The sequence below is a fragment of the Pristiophorus japonicus genome, chromosome 5 (genome assembly GCF_044704955.1).
Source record: "Pristiophorus japonicus isolate sPriJap1 chromosome 5, sPriJap1.hap1, whole genome shotgun sequence".
NCBI lineage: Eukaryota > Metazoa > Chordata > Chondrichthyes > Pristiophoridae > Pristiophorus > Pristiophorus japonicus.
The window spans coordinates 287689595-287710085 of NC_091981.1; the positions used below are offsets into that span (position 1 = coordinate 287689595).

A 20491-nucleotide genomic window follows, 5' to 3' on the forward strand; every position below is an offset into this window, starting at 1 on the left:
TTTCAAGCAGTGAATGCCAGATCATAACAACTCGCTGAGTAAAACCATAGCGTTTAAATCTGTGTTTTTGGTTATTGACCCTCCTGCCAGGTGAAACTGTTTCTCCCTAATTTACTCTATAAAAAACCCTTCATAATGGTGGTGGTGGACCTTCTAGCGATTGTTTTTGCAACTACGTGATTTGCTAGGCCAGTTCGGAGGGCATTGAGAGTGAACCATATAGTGTGTGATTGGAGTCACGTGTAGTAGGCCAGACCAGACAGGATGGCAGCTTTCCTTTCCTGAAGGATCATAGAAAAATTAAGACACAGAAGGAGGCCATTCGGCCCATCATGTCCGTGCCGGTCGAAAAAGAGCTACCCAGCCTAATCCCATTTTCCAACACTAGGTCCGTAGCCCTGTAGGTTATGGTTCTTTAAGTGCATATCCAAGTACTCTTTAAATGCAATGAGGGTTTCTGCCTTTACCACTCTTTCAGGCAGTGAGTTCCAGACTCCCACCACCCTCTGGGTGAAGAAATCTTTCCTCATCGCCCCTCTAATCCTTCTACCAACTACTTTAAATCTATGCCCCCTGGTTATTGACCCCTCTGCTAAGAGAAATAGGTCTGTCCTATTCACTCTATCTAGGCCCCTCATACTTTTATACACCAGCCAGTGAACCAAGTTGGGTTTTCACAGCAATCCAGCAGCTTTCATGTTTATTTCTCATGCTTCCAGCCCACAGATTATCAAACGCATTGCATTCAATTTCACAACTTGCCATGGTGGGATTTGAACTCACAACCTCTACCATAACTGCCCACTACTGGACCCTTTAGTGGACAGAAAATCACCGACTGCATGTGATTACCCAATACAGGCCCCACCGCTGATAGCGGGCGCGTTGGTGCTGATGTGATTTGTCCAATGCGCGCTTTGGATGGTTTAAAGGGGTAGCGCTATATCAGTACTCTACTGTTGAGTAAGCTTTTAGTCAGTGTTTAGTGAAATCTGTAATCCTACACCATTTAGAGGAGATTAAGCACATAAAATGCAAACGGTAATTGGAGTTTAATGAGGCGTTATTTACTTATGGACACCTTAATGAGGTGCAAACTACTAAAGTATACACTCAACACATTAAGTAACAATTCTGAAATTGACTTTAATGTAAACACCAACAACTTGCATTTATATAGCACCTTTAACATAGTAAAACGCCCAAGGCGCTTCAACGGGTGCATTATCAAACAAAATTTACCACCAAGCCACAGAAGGAGATATCAGAACAGGCAACCCAACAAATGTTTTGGTCAGAGGTAGGTTTTAAGGAGCGTCTTAAAGGAGGAGAGATAGAGAGAGCCGGAGAGGTGTAAGGAGGGAGTTCCAGAGCTTAGGGCCTAGGCAGCTGGAGACACAGCCACCAATGGTTGAGCAAGTAAAATCGAGGATTGGAGGAGTGCAGAGATCTCGGCGGGGTGGGGGGGGGGGGGGGGGGGGAAGGGGGAGCGATAATGGTTGACGTTTTTTGGTCGATTTAAGCGATTGCCTGATTTACATGTGGGATGTATAAGATGCAAGGCTCCACTGAGCCCTCTAAACTCTGAATGACTCCATGCTTCAAGTCATATGACATAACCCTGTAGAAACATAGAAACATAGAAAATAGGTGCAGGAGCAGGCCATTCAGCCCTTCGAGCCTGCACCGCCATTCAATGAGTTCATGGCTGAACATGCAACTTCAGTACCCCATTCCTGCTTTCTCGCCATATCCCTTGATGCCCCCTAGTAGCAAGGACTACATCTAGCTCCTTTTTGAATATATTTAGTGAATTGGCCTCAACAACTTTCTGTGGTAGAGAATTCCACAGGTTCACCACTCTCTGGGTGAAGAAGCTTCCCCTCAACACAGTCCTACATGACCTACCCCTTATCCTTAGACTGTGACCCCTGGTTCTGGACTTCCCCAACATTGGGAACATTCTTCCTGCATCTAACCTGTCTAAACCCGTCAGAATTTTAAACGTTTCTATGAGATCCCCTCTCATTCTTCTGAACTCCAGTGAATAGAAACCCAGTTGATCTAGTCTTTCTTGATACGCCAGTCCCGCCGTCCCGGGAATCAGTCTGGTGAACCTTCGCTGCACTCCCTCAATAGCAAGAACGTCCTTCCTCAAGTTAGGAGACCAAAACTGTACACAATACTCCAGGTGTGGGCTCACCAAGGCCCTGTACAACTGTAGTAACACCTCCCTAACCCTGTACTCAAATCCCCTCGCTATGAAGGCCAACGTGCCATTTGCTTTCTTAACCGCCTGCTGTACCTGCATGCCAACCTTCAATGACTGATGTACCATGACACCCAGGTCTCGTTGCACCTCCCCTTTTCCTAATCTGTCACCATTCAGATAATAGTCTGTCTCTCTGTTTTTACAACCAAAGTGGATAACCTCACACTTATCCACATTATACTTCATCTGCCATGCATTTGCCCACTCACCTAACCTATCCAAGTCACTCTGCAGCCTCATAGCATCCTCCTCACAGCTCACACTGCCACCCAACTTAGTGTCATCCGCAAATTTGGAGATACTACATTTAATGCCCTCGTCTAACTCATTAATGTACAATGTAAACAGCTGGGGCCCCAGCACAGAACCTTGCGGTACCCCACTAGTCACTGCCTGCCATTCTGAAAAGTACCCATTTACTCCTACTCTTTGCTTCCTGTCTGACAACCAGTTCTCAATCCACGTCAGCACACTACCCCCAATCCCATGTGCTTCAACTTTGCACATTAATCTCTTGTGTGGGACCTTGTCGAAAGCCTTCTGAAAGTCCAAATACACCACATCAACTGGTTCTCCCTTGTCCACTCTACTGGAAATATCCTCAAAAAATTCCAGAAGATTTGTCAAGCATGATTTCCCTTTCACAAATCCATGCTGACTTGGACCTATCATGTCACCTCTTTCCAAATGCGCTGCTATGACATCCTTAATAATTGATTCCATCATTTTACCCACTACCGATGTCAGGCTGACTGGTCTATAATTCCCTGTTTTTTCTCTCCCTCCTTTTTTAGGTATCTCAGTTCATCTGGATTTATATGGGAGATAAGGCTGTTAGCTCAGCAGTTTAACCTTTACTAAGTTACTTTTGCTCAGTGGTAAATGTGCCACTTGGTGCGCTACTGAGTCACACACACGGCAGGGCTAGTCTCGGGGCCTGTGCTTCCCATGTTGTTGCATTGGGTCACATACTCTCGAGGCCCTTGTTCTAGATGATTGTAAGACCTCAAGAATTTTTTGGCTGTTTCTGAAAGTGTATGCACTTTCGGTTAAATTATGGCTGAGCATTGATACTACATAATCTGTGATGCAGCAATGAATTCTGACTCAACTTCTTGAATTGCGGCAGCTTTGATACAGAAAGCCCACCAGCACCTTCTCAGGACAACTTGGGATGGGCGATGAATGCGGGTCCTGCCGACAGTGAGAATGAGTAGGAAAGAAATCCAGGCTGCTGATCCTGAGAAACAGTGGATAGAATCAAAATCATACAACACAGAAGGAGGCCATTGTGCCGGTTAAAGAGCTGTCCAATTAGTCCCACTTCCCCTGCTCTTTCCCCACAGCCCTGCAAATTTCTCCTTTTCAAGTATACGTCCAACTTCCTTTTGAAAGTTACGATTGAATCTGCTTCCACCACCCAGTGCATTCCAGAGTTGAACATAATGATTCTTGACAAGCTATCTCCATCCAACAACTACTTCCAGTTTCAGAGTGAACAGGGAGGAAGTGCAGAGACCGGGTTCCTGTGGAAGGTATTGACTACGGTTTTAGTGGTATAGTTTAATGACTCGTAGTGATATAATTCTAATTTGGTTTAAGTGGTGTAACGCAGGTTTCAGATTTTACACAGAAAGCTCTGGCAAAATAACTATATTTGTCCATCGAGGTCGAATGCAACCCCAAGGCATCTGCCACATAGCACCTTACAGAGTGTAAGGTCAGCCATAGTCCCAGGTCTGATCCCTGGCTTGTGCTGAGTAAGTTGATCTCAGCCTGGGAGACACATCTGCCTTGAGCTAGGGAGTGGAAAAATCAATCACTTGTACCTGCCATGCAGTGACTCCCCTCCCTCACCTCTTTTTCCGATACATTGATGACTGTATTGGTGCCGTTTCCTGCTCTCATCCTGAACTTGAAAATTTCATTCACTTTGCATCCAATTTCCACCCTTCCCTCACCTTCGCATGGTCCATCTCCGACTCTTCCCTTCCCTTCCTCGACTTCTCCGTCTCCATCTCTGGGGATAGGCTTTCGACCAATATCCACTATAAGCCCACTGACTCCCACAGCTACCTGGACTACATTTCCTCCTACCCCGCATCCTACAAGGACTCCATTCCATTCTCCCAATTTCTCCATCTTCGTCGCATCTGCTCGAATGACGCCATCTTTCACACTAGTGCCTCTGACATGTCTTCCTTTTTCCTCAACAGAGGATTCCCCTCTGCCATGGTTAACACATCTCTGCTCTCACCCCTCCCTCTCAGAACCATGACAGGGTTCCCCTTGTCCTCACCTTTCACCACACCAGCCTCCATATTCAACGGATCATCCTCTGCCATTTCCGCCACCTCCAGCGTGATAGCACCATCAATCACATCTTCCCCTCACCTCCCCTCTCAGCATTCCGAAAGGATCGCTCCCTCCGCGATACCCTGGTCCATTCCGCAGTCACCCCCACCAACCTCTCCCCTTCCCACGGCAACTTTCCGTGCAAGTGCAGGTGATGCAAAACCTGCCCTTTTACATAAGAACATAAGAAATAGGAGCAGGAGTAGGCCATACAGATCCTCGAGCCTGCTCTGCCATTTAATACGATCATGGACTCAGGTCCACTTCCCTGCCCGCTCCCCATAATCTTTTATTCCCTTATCGTTTAAGAAACTGTCCATTTCTGCCTTAAATTTATTCAATGTCCCAGCTTCCACAGCTCTCTGAGGCAGCGAATTCCACAGATTTACAACCCTCTGAAAAAAGAAATTTCTCCTCCAGCTTAGTTTTAAATGAGCGGTCCCCTTATTCTAAGATTATGTCCTCTAGTTCTAGTCTCCCCTATTGGTGGAAACATCCTCTCTGCATCCACCTTGTCAAGCCCCCTCATAATCTTATACATTTCGATAAGACCACCTCTTATTCTTCTGAATTCCAATGAGTAGAGGCCCAACATACTCAATCTTTCCTCATAAGTCATCTCCCTCATCTCCGGAATCAACCTAGTGAACCTTCTCTGAACTGTCTCCAAAGCAAGTATATCCTTTCGTAAATATAGAAACCAAAACTGCACGCAGTGTTCCAGGTGTGGCCTCACCAATACCTTGTATAACTGTAGAAAACACTTCCCTGCTTTTATATTCCATCCCCTTTGCAATAAAGGCCAAGATTCCATTGGCCTTCCTGATCACTTGCTGTACCTGCATCTAACCTTTTGTGTTTCATGCACAAGTACCCCCAGGTCCCGCTGTACTGCAGCACTTTGCAATCTTTCTCCTCCTCCTCCCTTCCCACTATCTGAGGCCCCAAATATTCCTTCCAGGTGAAACAGCGATTTACTTGTACTTCTTTCAATTTAGTATACTGTATTCGCTGCTCACAATGTGATCTTCTCTACATTGGGGAGACCAAGCATAGATTGGGTGACCGCTTTGTGGAACACCTCCGTTCAGTCCGCAAGTGTGACCCTCAGCTTCTGGTCGCCTGTCACTTTAATTCTCCACTCCATTCCCACTCTGACCTCTCCGTCCTCGGTCTCCTACACTGTTCCAACGAAGCTCAACGCAAGCTCGAGGAACAGCACCTCATCTTTCGTTTCGGCACTTTACAGCCTTCTGGAGGGGGAGGGTGAACAGCCAGCTGTCGTGGTACATATAGGTATCAACGATATAGGTAAAAATCGGGATAGGGTCCTACAAGCTGAGTTTATGGAGTTAGGAGTTAAATTAAAAAGTAGGACCTCAAAGGTAGTAATCTCAGGATTGCTACCAATGCCATGTGCTAGTCAGCGTAGGAATTGCAGGATAGCTCAGCTAAATACGTGGCTTGAGGAATGGTGCAAGGGGGAGGGATTCAAATTCCTGGGACATTGGAACCGGTTCTGGGGAAAGTGGGACTAGTACAAACCGGATGGTTTGCACCTGGGCAGAACCGGAACCGATGTCCTAGGTGGAGTGATTGGTAGTGCTGTTGGGGAGGGGTTAAACTAATATGGCAGGGGGATGGAAATCTATGCAGGGAAGCAGAGGGAAGTAAAAAGGGGCAGAAGCAAAAGGTAGGAAGAAGAAAAGCAAGAGTGGAGGGCAGAGAAATCAAGGGCAAAAATTAAAAAGGGCCACATTACAACATAACTCTAAAAGGACAAAGAGTGTTAAAAAAAAAACAAGCCTGAAAGCTCTGAGTCTCAATGCGAGGAGCATTCATAATAAGGTGAATGAATTGACTGCGCAGATTGCTGTTAACGGATCTGATGTAATTGGGATTACGGAGTCATGGCTCCAAGGTAACCAAGGCTGGGAACTCAACATCCAGGGGTATTCAATATTCAGGAAGGACAGACAGAAAGGAAAAGGAGGTGGGGTAGTGTTACTGGTTAAAGAGGAGATTAACGCAATAGTAAGGAAGGACATTAGCGTAGATGGTGTGGAATCTATATGGGTAGAGCTGCGAAACACCAAAGGGCAGAAAACATTAGTGGGAGTTATGTACAGACCACCAAACAGTAGTAGGGAGGTTGGGGATGGCATCAAACAGGAAATTAGGGACGCGTGCAATAAGGGTACAGCAGTTATCATGGGTGACTTTAATCTGCATATTGATTGGGCTAACCAAGCTGGTAGCAATACTACGGAGGAGGATTTTCTGGAGTGTATAAGGGATGGTTTTCTAGACCAATATATCGAGGAATCAACTAGAGAGCAGGCCATCCTAGACTGGGTCTTGTGTAACGAGAGAGGATTAATTAGCAATCTGGTCGTGCGGGGCCCGTTGGGGAAGAGTGACTATAATATGGTAGAATTCTTCAGTAAGATGGAGAGTGACACAGTTAATTCAGAGACTAGGGTCCTGAACTTAAAGAAAGGAAACTTCGGCGGTATGAGACGTCAATTGGCTAGGATAGACTGGAGAATGATACTTAAAGGGTTGACAGTGGATAGGTAATGGCTGACACTTAAATATCACATGGATGAACTACAACAATTGTGGCGTAAGAATAAAAAAGGGAAGGTGGCTCAACTGCGGCTAATAAGGGAAATTGGGGAAAGTGTTAAATCCAAGGAAGAATAAATTGGCCAGAAAAAGCAGCAAACCTGAGGACTGGGAGAAATTTAGAATTCAGCAGAGGAGGACTAAGGGTTTAATTAGGAGGGGGAAAATAGAGTTTGAGAGTAAGCTTGTAGGGAACATAAAAACTGACTGCAAAAGCTTCTAAAGATATGTGAAGACTAATGTAGGTCCCTTGCAGTCAGAATCAGGGGAATTCATAATGGGGAACAAGGAAATGGCAGACCAATTGAACAAATACTTTGGTTCTACCTTCACTAAGGAAGACATGAATAACCTCCCGAAAATACTAGGGGACAGTGGGTCTGGTGAGAAGGAGGAACTGAAGGAAATCTTTATTAGGCGGGAAATTGTGTTAGGGAAATTGAAGGGACTGAAGGCCGATAAGTCCCCAGGGCCTGATAGTTTGCATCCCAGAGTACTTAAGGAAGTGGCCCTAGAAATAGTGGATGCATTGTTAGTCATTTTCCAACATTCTATCGACTCTGGTTCAGTTCCTATGGATTGGAGGGTAGCTAATGTAACACCACTTTTAAAAAAAGTAGGGAGAGAGAAAACAGGGAATTATAGACCGGTTAGCCTGACATCGGTAGTGGGGAAAATGTTGGATTCAATTATTAAAGATGTAATAGCAGCGCATTTGTAAAGCAGTGACAGGATCGGTTCAAGTCAGAATGGATTTATGAAAAGGAAATCATGCTTGACAAATCTTCTGGAATTTTTTGAGGATGTAACTCGTAGAGTGGATAAGGGAGAACCAGTGGATGTGGTGTATTTGGACTTTCAAAAGGCTTTTGACAAGGTCCCACACAAGAGATTAGTGTGCAAAGTGAAGGCACATGGTATTGCGGGTAATGTATTGACATGGATAGAGAACTGGTTGGCAGACAGGAAGCAAAGAGTGGGAATAAACGGGTCCTTTTCAGAATGGCAGGCAGTGACTAGTGGGGTGCCGCAGGGTTCAGTGCTATGACCCCAGCTCTTTACAATATACATTAATGATTTAGACGAAGGAATTGAATGTAATATCTTCAAGTTTGCAAATGACATTAAGCTGGGTGGCAGTGTGAGCTGTGAGGAGGATGCTGGGAGGCTGCAGGGGGACTTGGACAGGTTAGGTGAATGGGCAAATGCATGGCAGATGCAGTGTAATGTGGATAAATTTGAGGTTATCCACTTTGGTGGCAAAAACAGGAAGGCAGAATATTATCTGAATGGTGACAGATTAGGAAAAGGGGAGGTGCAACGAGACCTGGGTGTCATGGTACATCAGTCATTGAAGGTAGGCATGCAGGTACAGCAGGCAGTAAAGAAAGCAAATGGCATGCTGGCCTTCATAGCGAGGGGATTTGAGTATAGGAGCAGAGAGGTCTTACTGCAGTTGTACAGGGCCTTGGTGAGATCACACCTTGAATATTGTGTACAGTTTTGGTCTCCTAATCTGAGGAAGGACATTCTTGCTATTGAGGGAATACAGCAAAGGTTCACCAGACTGATTCCCGGGATGGCAGGACTGGCAAATGAAGAAAGACTGGATCGATTAGGCTTATATTTTGGTCACCTTACTTAAGGAAGGATATACTAGCGTTGGAAGGGGTACAGAGACGATTCACTAGGCTGATTCCAGAAATGAGGGGGTTACCTTATGATGATAGATTGAGTAGACTGGGTCTTTACTCCTTGGAGTTCAGAAGGATGAGGGGTGATCTTATAGAAACATTTAAAATCATGAAAGGGATAGACAAGATAGAGGCAGAGAGGTGTTTCCATTGGTAAGGGAGACTAGAACTAGGGGGCACAGCCTCAAAATACGGAGGAGCCAATTTAAAACCGAGTTGAGAAAGAATTTCTTCTCCCAGAGGGTTGTGAATCTGTGGAATTCTCTGCCCAAGGAAGCAGTTGAGGCTAGCTCATTGAATGTATTCAAGTCAAAGATAGATATATTTTTAACCAATAAGGGAATTAAGGGTTACGGGGAGAGGGCGGGTAAGTGGAGCTGAGTCCACGACCAGATCAGCCATGATCTTATTGAATGGCGGAGCAGGCTCGAGGGGCTAGATGGCCTACTCCTGTTCCTAATTCTTATGTTCTTATGTTCTTATATTCACTGGAATTTAGAAGAATGAGAGGGGATCTCATAGAAACATATAAAATTCTGATGGGATTGGACAGGTTAGATGCAGGAAGAATGTTCCCGATGTTGGGGAAGTCCAGAAACAGGGGTCACAGTCTAAGGATAACGGGCAAGCCATTTAGGACGGAGATGAGGAGAAACTTCTTCACTCAAAGAATTGTGAACCTGTGGAATTCTCTACCACAGAAAGTTGTTGCGGCCAGTTCGTTTGATATATTCAAAAAAGAGTCAGATGTGGCCCTTATGGCTAAAGGGATAAAGGGGTATGGAGAGAAAGCAGGAATGGGATACTGAAGTTGCATGATCAGCCATGATCATATTGAATGATGGTGCAGGCTCGAAGGGCCGAATAGCCTGCTCCTGCACCTATTTTCTATGTTTCTATGGACTCAACATTGACTTCAACAATTTCAGAGCGTAGTCGCTGCCAACCTTTGGCTCCCTTCCACTCGAGTCTGTTTCTCTCATGGCAGCTGGTCATTATCCCGCCATTCACACCCGATCTTGACTAATGTTTCTCTAACTGCTGGCATTACCATTTGAATTTGGGCCATCATCCTTTTGTCTCTCTAATCTCTCCTATCGGTTAACCTATTACAGACCTTCCCTTTTGTTCTTTCTTCCCCTGCCCCTTTTAGTGCTTGTTAAGAATCCATTCTTTCCGAACACGCTCCAGTCTGACGAAGGGTCATCGACCTGAAACATTAACTTTGCTTTCTCTCCACAGATGCTGCCTGACCCACTGAGATTTCCAGCATTTTCTGTTTTTATTCCAGATTCCAGCATCCGCAGTATCTTGCTTTTGTATGCAGTGACTTCACCTGGCAAGTATGCGAGTGTCATACGCAGCTTGATGTCAGTTGTGGCTCAGTGGGTAGCACACTCGTCTCTGGGCCAGAAGGTTGTGGATTCAAGTCCCACTCCAGGGACTTGAACACATAAATCTAGGCTAGTACTCCAGCTCACTGCTGAGGGAGCGTTGCACTGTCAGAGATGCCGATGAGATGTTAAATCGAGACCCCGTCTATTCCCTCAGGTGGACATAAAAGATCCCATGGCACTATTTCGAAGAAGAGCAGTGGAGTTATCCCCGGTGTGTTGGCCAATATTTATCCCTCAATCAACAGAACAAAAACAGTTTATCTGAGTCCATGATCGGATCAGCTATGATCGTACTAAATGGTGGAGTAGGCTTGAGGGGTTGTATGGCCTACTCCTGCTCCTATTTCTTATGTTCTTATTATCACATTGCTGCAAATGGGACCTTGCTGTGCGCAAATTTGTTTCCGCATTACAACAGTGACGACACTTCAAAAGTACTTCAGTGGGTGTAAAGGGCTTTGGGATGTCCGGTGGCCGAAAGGCGCTATATAAATGAAAGTCTTTTCTTTTTCTTTTTGATCTAAATGTCAGTACTAAAATACGACATTCAGACCTTACGATAATGCCAGGGATCTTATCCAAACTGCATAACGTAGTTTCTAAGTATATACTCCACTGTTGTACAAGGATCCTTGTCCCTAGTCTTAAACATCCTTCCTTACTTCCTTCCAATCAAACTATCACCCATTCATGGAACTTGGTTACGTGTAGTCAGGTTTAAAGCATTCAGGAAGACAAATATAAAAGTATCTCTGGCATCTATGCCGCACATGACAGATACCCAGGCACCTATCATTTTTATGTTTACAATAAATAGCAGCCTCTGAGGCGAGTAAATGGCAAGTCTCAACATATCAGCAGAGAAATATTCAGCATCTGATATGCCTCGTACATTGTATTCATGTTTCACATCTTTACATTCCTGCACATTTTGAAGGATGATGATCGGAATGTCTAACTGAGCATTTTTTATATGACAATACTTGAATTACAGAGGTCCAGACAGGGATACATTTATCTACATCCTCTGCTGCATATTAAGATTCAGGGAGGCATGGTAGACCTCTCTAAAACAGAACATAAGAACATAAGAAATAGGAGCAGGAGTAGGCCATACAACTCGTCGAGCCTGCTCCACCATTCAATAAGATCATGGCTGATCTGATCATGGACTCAGCTCCACTTCCCTGCCCGCTCCCCATAACCCCTTATCCCTGTATCGTTTAAGAAACTGTCTATTTCTGTCTTAAATTTATTCAATATCCCAGCTTCCACAGTTCTCTGAGCCAGCGAATTCCATAGATTTACAACCCTCAGAGAAGAAATTTCTCATCTTTGTTTTAAATTGACGGCCCCTTATTCTAAGACTATGCCCTCTAGTTCTAGTCTCCCCTATCAGTGAAAACATCCTCTCTGCATCCACCTTGTCAAGCCCCTTCATAATCTTATACGTTTATAATACCTGTGCTATAATACCTGTAGCAGTCCCGTGCCTCTGTAAACCAGAGCTTGTTATAATATATACAGCAGTTATAACTGTAAAACAGAGCATTATAATATTTACACAGAAGTGTTATACCTCTGTAAAATTGTAACAAAATCAAAATACCGTAGATGCTGGAAATCCAAAATAAAAACAGAAAACCCTCAGCGGGTCAGGTAGCATCTGTGGAGAGTGAAACAGTTAACGTTTCAGGTCGATGACCCTTCATCAGAACTGGGAAGATGTTACAGATAAACAGCTGTTAAGCAAGTGCAAAGCCAGGTGATAAGGGGTCAGGGAAAGAACAAAAGGGAAGGTCTGTGGGGGGCAGGAGTGATTAAATGACAAGAGGGATGATGGTGCAAGGCAAAATTTCAAACAAAAACCTGACCCAGGATAAAAGAAAAAGCAAGATGTTAGACTGAGGGAAGGCTGTAAAATGTTTTGAAGAGGGGATTGTGAAGATGGTCACAGACTGAGCACAATGCCACCCAGTGAATAGATGATATAATTACAACGTGACATGTTTACAAAGGCATTTTCCATTATAAATGTGGACATAGAAATTTACAATGTCAAAGTTGACAGTAAAAGGGCCGATATTAACCCTGCCCACCCAGTGGAAACCAGTTGGGAGTGCAGTTAAAATGGCTGCAGTGACATATACCCCCTCCAATGCTGCCTTTTTCCGGCGGGTTGCAATTTTAACCTGGTCTTTGAGCAGGCAAGCAGGTCACCCATCAGGAAGATCGCTGTAATTTTAACTCAAACTGGTTCCAGGGCTGGAAAGTAACTTTGTTTTGATCTTTTGTTTGGCTTGCTTGTAGGCCAGGAAGAGTAAGGGTGCTCCTCCCGACCGCACAAGGAAATTCCCTTACCCTGGGCTGGGGGCTCGGCGATGGTGGTGCGACTAAAGAGCTGGTTAGGCTTTCTCTTGTCGGAGAAGGTCATTGCCTCGGCACTTAAGTGGCACAGATGTTAACCTACTGCCTGTCATCCTAAGCCTGGCCACTGTTCAGCTCCTGCCAAAAGCTGCTTAAACTTTAAAATCCTAAGAAATGAAAAAAGAAAGAAAGAAAGGAAGGATGAAAGAAAAAACTTGCATTTATATAGCGCCTTTCATGACCACTGGACATCTCAAAGCACTTTACAGCCAATGAAGTACTTTTTGAAGTGTAGTCACTGTTGTAATGTAGGAAACACTACATGGCTTGGACTACAGGGCTGTAGTAATACCCGCCCTTCTGCATGGCTCAGAGACATGGACCATGTACAGTAGATATCTCAAGTCACTGGAGAAATACCACCGTAAGATCCTACAAATCCCCTGGGAGGACAGATGCACCAACATTAGTGTCCTCGACCAGGCCGTCCCCGGCATTGAAGCACTGACCACACCTGATCAGCTCCGCTGGGCAGACCACATCGTTCGCATGCCAGACACGAGACTCCCAAAGCAAACAAGCCAAAGGTGGGCAGAGGAAACGTTACAGGGACACTGTTATGTATTAATGCTTGGGGTTCACCAGACACCAGACGGCTGTACGCATGTGGCATGTGTGCTTGGTCACCTGTATATAAGCTGGGTGTCTTTGTCACGCTGGCACTCTTGGGCTGGAATAAAGATGGATCAGGTTGCACCTGAGTGAGTTTACAATAACCAGATTCTTGAGTCATTACACACACCCTCAAAGCCTCCCTGAAAAAGTGCAACATCCCCACTGACACCTGGGAGTCCCTGGCCAAAGATCGCCCTAATTGGAGGAAGTACATCCGGGAGGGCGCTAAGCACCTCAAGTCTCATCGGTGAGAGCATGCAGAAATCAAGCGAAAGCAGCGGAAGGAGCGTGCGGCAAACCTGTCCCACTCTCCCTTTCCCTCAACGACTATCTGTCCCACCTGTAACAGGGACTGTGGTTCTTGTATTGGACTGTTCAGCCACCTAAGGACTCATTTTAAGAGTGGAAGCAAGTCTCCCTCGATTCCGAGGGACTGCCTATGATGATGTAGGAAACACTGCAGCCAATTTGCTTCAGATGAACAATATAAAAACGTGCTTGCAGTCTGGTTAGGCACTTAAAGAGTTAATACTAGTTACATTTGTATAGTATGACCACTTTAGGTGTACAGTCCTGTGTGCTGAATGACACTGTGCCTACCACATTGATGTGAAAGGTAAGCTGAAAAAACTAAAAGCTTACTGAAGTGAAAAGAAGCTTGCAGCTTGCTCAAGCAATTGCAGGGTTAATATTTTTCTTTATTATTTGTTCTTGGGATGTGATGGCACTGGCAAGGCTGCATTGATTACTCATCCTGAATTGTCCGGAGATTATTCACAATCAAGCCACATCGTATGGAACACACTTCCTCTCAGTGTCATATTTACTTCCTATAACACTTTCCTGTCACACTCTGTGGATTCCACAGAACATAATTTGACATATATAGATATCATAAGTCAATGACGCTGACAATAATACATCAACTGTTACACCATATAAATAGCATATCCTCCAACACCCATCAGCAACACCATGTGCGATTGTATATAGACACAGCTACAAATATTGGTATATAAACCAACGAGAGCCTGCATTTTCTATAAGCTTTGCCAGTGGAGGCTCCCTCCAGCAGAACAGATTCATAAAATTACCCTAATATGTAACAAGCTGCATTATATAGCACCTTTAATGCAGCAAAACGTCCCAAGATGCTTCACAGAAACATTATTGTAAAAAGTTTTGACACCGAGTCACATAAGGAGATAATAAGACAGGTGACTAAAAGCTTGGTCAAAGAGTTTGTTTTAAGCAGCGTCTTAAGAGGAAGAGAGAAAGGTGAAGAGGTTTAGGGAGGGAATTCTAGAGCTGAGGGCCCGGGCAGCTAAAGGCACGGCCACCAATGGTGGAGCAAAGAAAATCGGAGATGCGCAAGATGTTCATGATTCTAATATACTTAGATCTGACTGTATATATTTTGACAGTCACCTAAACAATAAAATGAAAGGGTCTGCTTACCCAGTCCGATGGAAAAGAAAGAGGTGCTCGGTGGGATGATTCTGAGATGGCGGCTGCTGGAAGTTAGATTCCGCAGCTCAACGTTTGTCTGGAAAAAGATAAGGGGACGTAACAAGGTGATTTGCTTAAATAAAATGAGAATGAGAGAATAAAGAAACAAATCAAAGGTTTATCAGTAGTGTAGATTTGCATTTTTCTGGTAACAGTCTACTTGTATGGTACTGGCGAATCTCCCCGTGACATTGCTTATGGTAATATACACTGGTTTATGAGGACAGAAGCAGCATACTATGTAACATACAATTTATTATTCTGTTATTAATGTGTACTAATATGTAATGTGTGTGCCTCTTTAAGTTGACAATTGCTGTAAGTAGGCACTTTCCAAAGTCAGTTCAAGGGTACTTTTCATTGCTGGGTAGTTTCTCCGCAGATTGCAGTGATTTAAAATCTGCGGCCAAACTGTATCTGTTATATATGTATACTATAGATATACTCTCTGTGTAGTTACTGTATAGTTGCATAAAATGGAGACTTGTTTACCAGAGGTACCATCAACAAGGTTCACACTGTATACACTATGCTGGCACCACCAGAGGGTGCAACTGGTGGAGGCCCAAGGGTCACCTATACACCACAGGTACCCAGGTATAAAAGGGAGTCCACCATGAGATATCCTCACTCTGGAGTTATATTAAATGGACTAAGGTCACTACAGTTCAAGTACAATACTTTGCCTCGTGGCATCACTATCAGAGCATCTAAAGACATAACAGTATCTACCTGCAGAGCGTGGCCGTGGAGTTGCGCACGGGGCCATTCGATGCTACGTTTTCAAGCTTTGCCAGGCATTCCCAACAGGGTTTGTGTTGTGAGAGCCTGGGTGTGGTGAATGAACACAAGTTCTATTTGCAGCACAATTGGAACCGCCAGGTTTCTGATGAAAGGTCATCGTCAATTTTGTTTCTCTCTCTCTCCACCGATCTGCTCAGTATTTCCAGCATTTTCCATTTTTATTTCACCACGTTTATGGTTGGGCATTGGATAAGGTGATCACATTATATATATCAGGGTTACTAATGGTGATAATCTCCTCCAGCCCCACAGCCCCTTCCCCCGCCGAGATCTCTGCGCTCCTCTAATTCTGGCCTCTTGAGCAGCCCTGATTTTAATTGCTCATCCATTGGTAGCCGTGCCTTCAGCTGTTTGGGCCCCAAGCTCTGGAATTCCCTCCCTAAACCTCTCCGCCTCTCTAGCTTTCTTTCCACCTTTAAGACGCACCTTAAAACTTACCTCTTTGACCAAGCTTTTAGTCATCCGCCCTAATATCTTCTTATGTGGTTTGGTGTCAATTTTGGTTTTATAACACTCCTGTGGTGCGCTTTGGGGTGTTTTACTACATTAAAGGCGCTATATAAATACAAGTTGTTGTTGTTGATTGCACAAGTGAATATCATTTTTATTACAAAGGATTCGGAGAGTGTTAGTGGTGTTTTTGGGTTCGAGTTGTTTGGTTATGTCCACATTTGTGTGGAAATTGTAATTCATTATTATTATGTGTTTGATTACCCATTTAATCAGTTTTCTATCGTACCCGACTGTAAGTTATTTATCTCTGATTCATCGGGGGTCTGGGTGCACTAGAAGAGGGACAGTGGGATTTGGAAGGAGTGACCATTTAGGGAGGCATGGGACTACATTTAGCTGAGGTCTGGGATGATTGGTAAGGGGCCAGTGACAGGACTTGCGAACAGTAACAGATAGTTGGGCGTATGATTCGGGGAGGAAGTGGGAAGACTGGGGACAATTAGAGAGAAGGGTCTTGGGGTATGGAGGAATGAGGGGTGCAGGGTATGGAGGGCTTTTGATAATATTGGATAGGTGGGGTCTAGCAGCATTTTTGTGGGGAGTGAATGAAGGAGCCTTTGTGAATTCCGCCTATCGCCCGGGAGTTTTAGAAAAGTGCTTTCCCAGTCCTATAGTCACATTCCAGGCCACAACCCAGGAACCAGCTTTAAATTCTTTACAGTGCTTACCGTCTTTTACTATCTTACTAACTTAAAGCCAGTCACCAGGTCATAGCAGGGAATGCAGCAAAAGATTTCGAGTTGCGACAGGACTAACTTGGCGGTGATGTTATCTGCAGTCAATCAGACTGCCTGCACTCACTGCCAAACACTGGGTGAGAAGTCAGAGGGCTCCTGGCACCATGGGCAAAACTCCAGCAAAGAGGCAATGGCTTCAGGAGGAGAGAGCAGAGGGGAGATAAAGCACAACAAGAACATTTTAAAAAGAACAATACTGAAGGTCAGATGGACAAAGATCAAATATTCTACCAAAATACCATGACTATTTTGTCACTTGTAGAATGCAACTGAGCAGGACTGAATCATAACGTGTAATGTTAGACTGACGCCCTGAATTTGGTTTTGCCTCCATTCCCATGGGGAACCTGGGCAAAAGTTTCACAAAAGCACCTTTAAAGTTTTAGCCGTGGTTTTTAATCTCCCTCAGGCAATGAATAATTTGCAGTCAGTTGAAATGAGTCGGCTTGACGGGCCAAGTGGTCTGATTTTGCGCCACATATTTTTATAATAAGTACCTGTACTTTACCTGAACTCCACTATATGGGAGGGATGGATCTGCCAGACAAATCTTCTCGGCTTTGAAATTAAGTTATGGGATAGCAGTGTAAGAATGCTTAACATGCTTATCTAAAATTCCTGTGTCCACTGATTTCGTGGTGACAATCACGCATTTATTGAAAAAAATAAAGCAACTTTAAAAAAACGTACAAGTCCTGAAAGGGCCACTGAGGATGTTGCCACACTTAAAGGAAGCTGGCCACATAGAGGGGCATTATTTTTTAGCTTTTACAAAGACTCTAAATATTTTGAATGCCTATTTCAACAACAAACAACAATAACTTTTATTTATATAGCGCCTTTAATGTAGTAAAACATCCCAAGGTGCTTCACAGCAGTGTTACAAGAGAAAAAAGATAAATTTGACACCAAGCCACAAAAGAAGAAATTAAGGCAGATGACCAAAAGCTTAGTTAAAGAGGCAGGTTTTAAGGAGTGTCTTAAAGGAGGAAAGAAAGGTAGAGAGGCGGAGAGGTTTAGGGAGGGAGTTCCAGAGCTTAGGACCCAAACAGTTGAAGGCACAGCCACCGATGGTTGAGCAGTTATAATGAGGGATGTTTAAGAGGGCAGAATTTGAGGAGTGCAGACATCTTGTTGGGTTGTGAGGCTGAAAAACATTACAGAGATATGGAGGGGCAAGGCCATGGAGTGATTTGTAAACAAGGATGAGAATTTTGAAATCGAGGCATTGTTTAACCAGGAGCCAATGTAGGTCAGAAAGCACAGGTGTGATGAGTGATCGTGACTTGGTGCGGGTTAGGACACAGGCTGCTGAGTTTTGGATAACCTCAAGTTTACGTAGTGTAGCATGTGGGAGGCCAGCCAGGAGTGAATTTGAGTAGTCAAGTCTAGATGACACTAAGCTGGGTGGCAGTGTGAGCTGTGAGGAGGATGCTAAGAGGCTGCAGGGTGACTTGGACAGGTTAGGTGAATGGGCAAATGCATGGCAGATGCAGTATAATATGGATAAATGTGAGGTTACCCACTTTGGTGGCAAAAACAGGAAGGCAGATTATTATCTGAATGATGACAGATTAGTAAAAGGGGAGATGCAATGAGACCTGGGTGTTATGGTACATCAGTCACTGAAGGTAGGCATGCAGGTACAGCAGGCAGTAAAGAAAGCAAATAGCATGCTGGCCTTCATAGTGAGAGGATTTGAGTATAGGAGCAGGGAGGTCTTACTGCAGTTGTACAGGGCCTTGGTGAGACAACACCTCAAGTATTGTGTGCAGTTTTGGTCTCCTAATCTGAGGAAGGACGTGCTTGCTATTGAGGGAGTGCAGCGAAGGTTCACCAGACTAATTCCCGGGATGGCAGGACTTACATATTAAGAAAGGCTGGATCGACTAGACTTATACTCACTAGAATTTAGAAGAATGAGAGTGGATCTCATAGAAACATATAAAATTATGACGGGAAGAATGTTCCCGATGTTGGGGAAGTCCCGAACAGGGGTCACAGTCTAAGGATAAGGGGTAAGCCATATCGGACCGAGATGAGGAGAAACTTTTTTCGCCCAGAGAGTGGTGAACCTGTGGAATTCTCTACGACAGAAAGTTGTTGAGTCCAGTTTGTTGGATATATTCAAGAGGGAGTTAGATATGGCCCTTATGGCTGAAGGGATCAGGGTTTTGGAGAGAAGGCGGGAGTGGGGTACTGAAGTTGCATGATCAGCCATGATCATATTGAATGATGGTGCAGGCTCGAAGGGTCGAATGGCCTGCTCCTGCACCTATTTTCTAAGTTTCTATGTTTCTGTGTAACAAAGGCATGAATTTCAGCTTTTACAAGACTTGCATCTTTCATGGCTTCAGGACATCTCAAAGTACTTGACAGCCAATGAAGTAGTCACTGTTGTAATGTAGGAAACGCAGCAGCTAATTTGTGCACAGCAAGCTCCCACAAATACGAATGTGATAATGACCAGATAATCTGTTTCTCGGTGTTAGTTGAGGGATAAATATTGGTCAGGACATTGGGGAGAACTCCCCTGTTCTTCTTCGGAATAGTGCCATGGGGTCTTTTACATCCATCCAAGACGGTGCCTTAGTTTTACATCTCATTCAAAAGACCGCACCTCCGACAGCACTGCACTCCCTCAGTACTCATCATCATCATCATAGGTAGTCCCTCGCGTCGAGGATGACCTGCTTCCATGCCAAAAAATTCATAGGTGTTTCAATGAAGGACCTAATATTCCAGATCCCGAACTAAATCTTGAAGGGTGGAAGATGCCTGTGTGCGGATTTTTTAAATGTGTGATGGCCGTTGCACACCAGCCACGACACGGACTTGACAGAGCTAGGTCTTGGTCCAGTGGCAAGGGTTACCCAAGACGACTGGAGACCAGCTCTGCTGCACGGACCTAGTGCACACATATATCGCAGTGTGGCTGGCCCATGCTGCCCCTGGGCCCTTGCCTCTTCTGGGCCCCGAACTCACGCCTCTCCTGGGCCCCGATCACGTCCCTCTACAATCTCTCAGTACTACGCTGCGAGCGTCAGCTTAGATTTTGTGCTCAAGTCTCTAGGGTGGGGACTTGAACCCACCACCTTCGAACTCAGAGGCGAGAGTACTGAACAGAGCAGTGCAGATTGCCTAGCAGAAGATGGCAAAGAAACAAGACCAAGGACGAGCTGAATTTGACTGCCCCGGTGGTGCAAATTGGCTGCTGGCATCCTGGCAGCAGATGGCACAGATTTACAACTGGCCCTGTGCTGATCTGAAGCCTGCAAAGCCAGTATTTTACAGTAATAAAAACAGAAAATGCTGGAAATACTCAGCAGGTCTGGCAGCAACTGTGAAGAGAGAAACAGAGTTAACGTTTCAGGTCCATGACCTTGCGTCAGAACTGGAAGGAGTTAGGGTTGTAACAGGTTTTAAGCAAGTACAGAGGCGCGGGGCAGTGTGGTGAGGGCGGTGGTGGAAACAAGACAAAAAGGAAGGCCTGTGATAGGGTGGAAGGCAAGAGTGACCAAAAACAAAAGGGATGTTGGC

General features: G+C 44.8%; 1 protein-coding gene across 3 annotated transcripts in view; it reads right to left on the reverse strand.

Annotated features, from left to right (window-relative positions):
* dlec1 (DLEC1 cilia and flagella associated protein) overlaps window positions 1–20491 on the reverse strand; it is a 214727-nt gene that overhangs the window by 149021 nt on the left and 45215 nt on the right. For all 3 annotated transcript variants that reach the window (XM_070881759.1, XM_070881757.1, XM_070881758.1), the window contains exon 10: window positions 14847–14934. In XM_070881759.1, the coding sequence (XP_070737860.1) occupies window positions 14847–14934 (88 nt within the window). The remainder of the gene's footprint in view (window positions 1–14846; window positions 14935–20491) is intronic.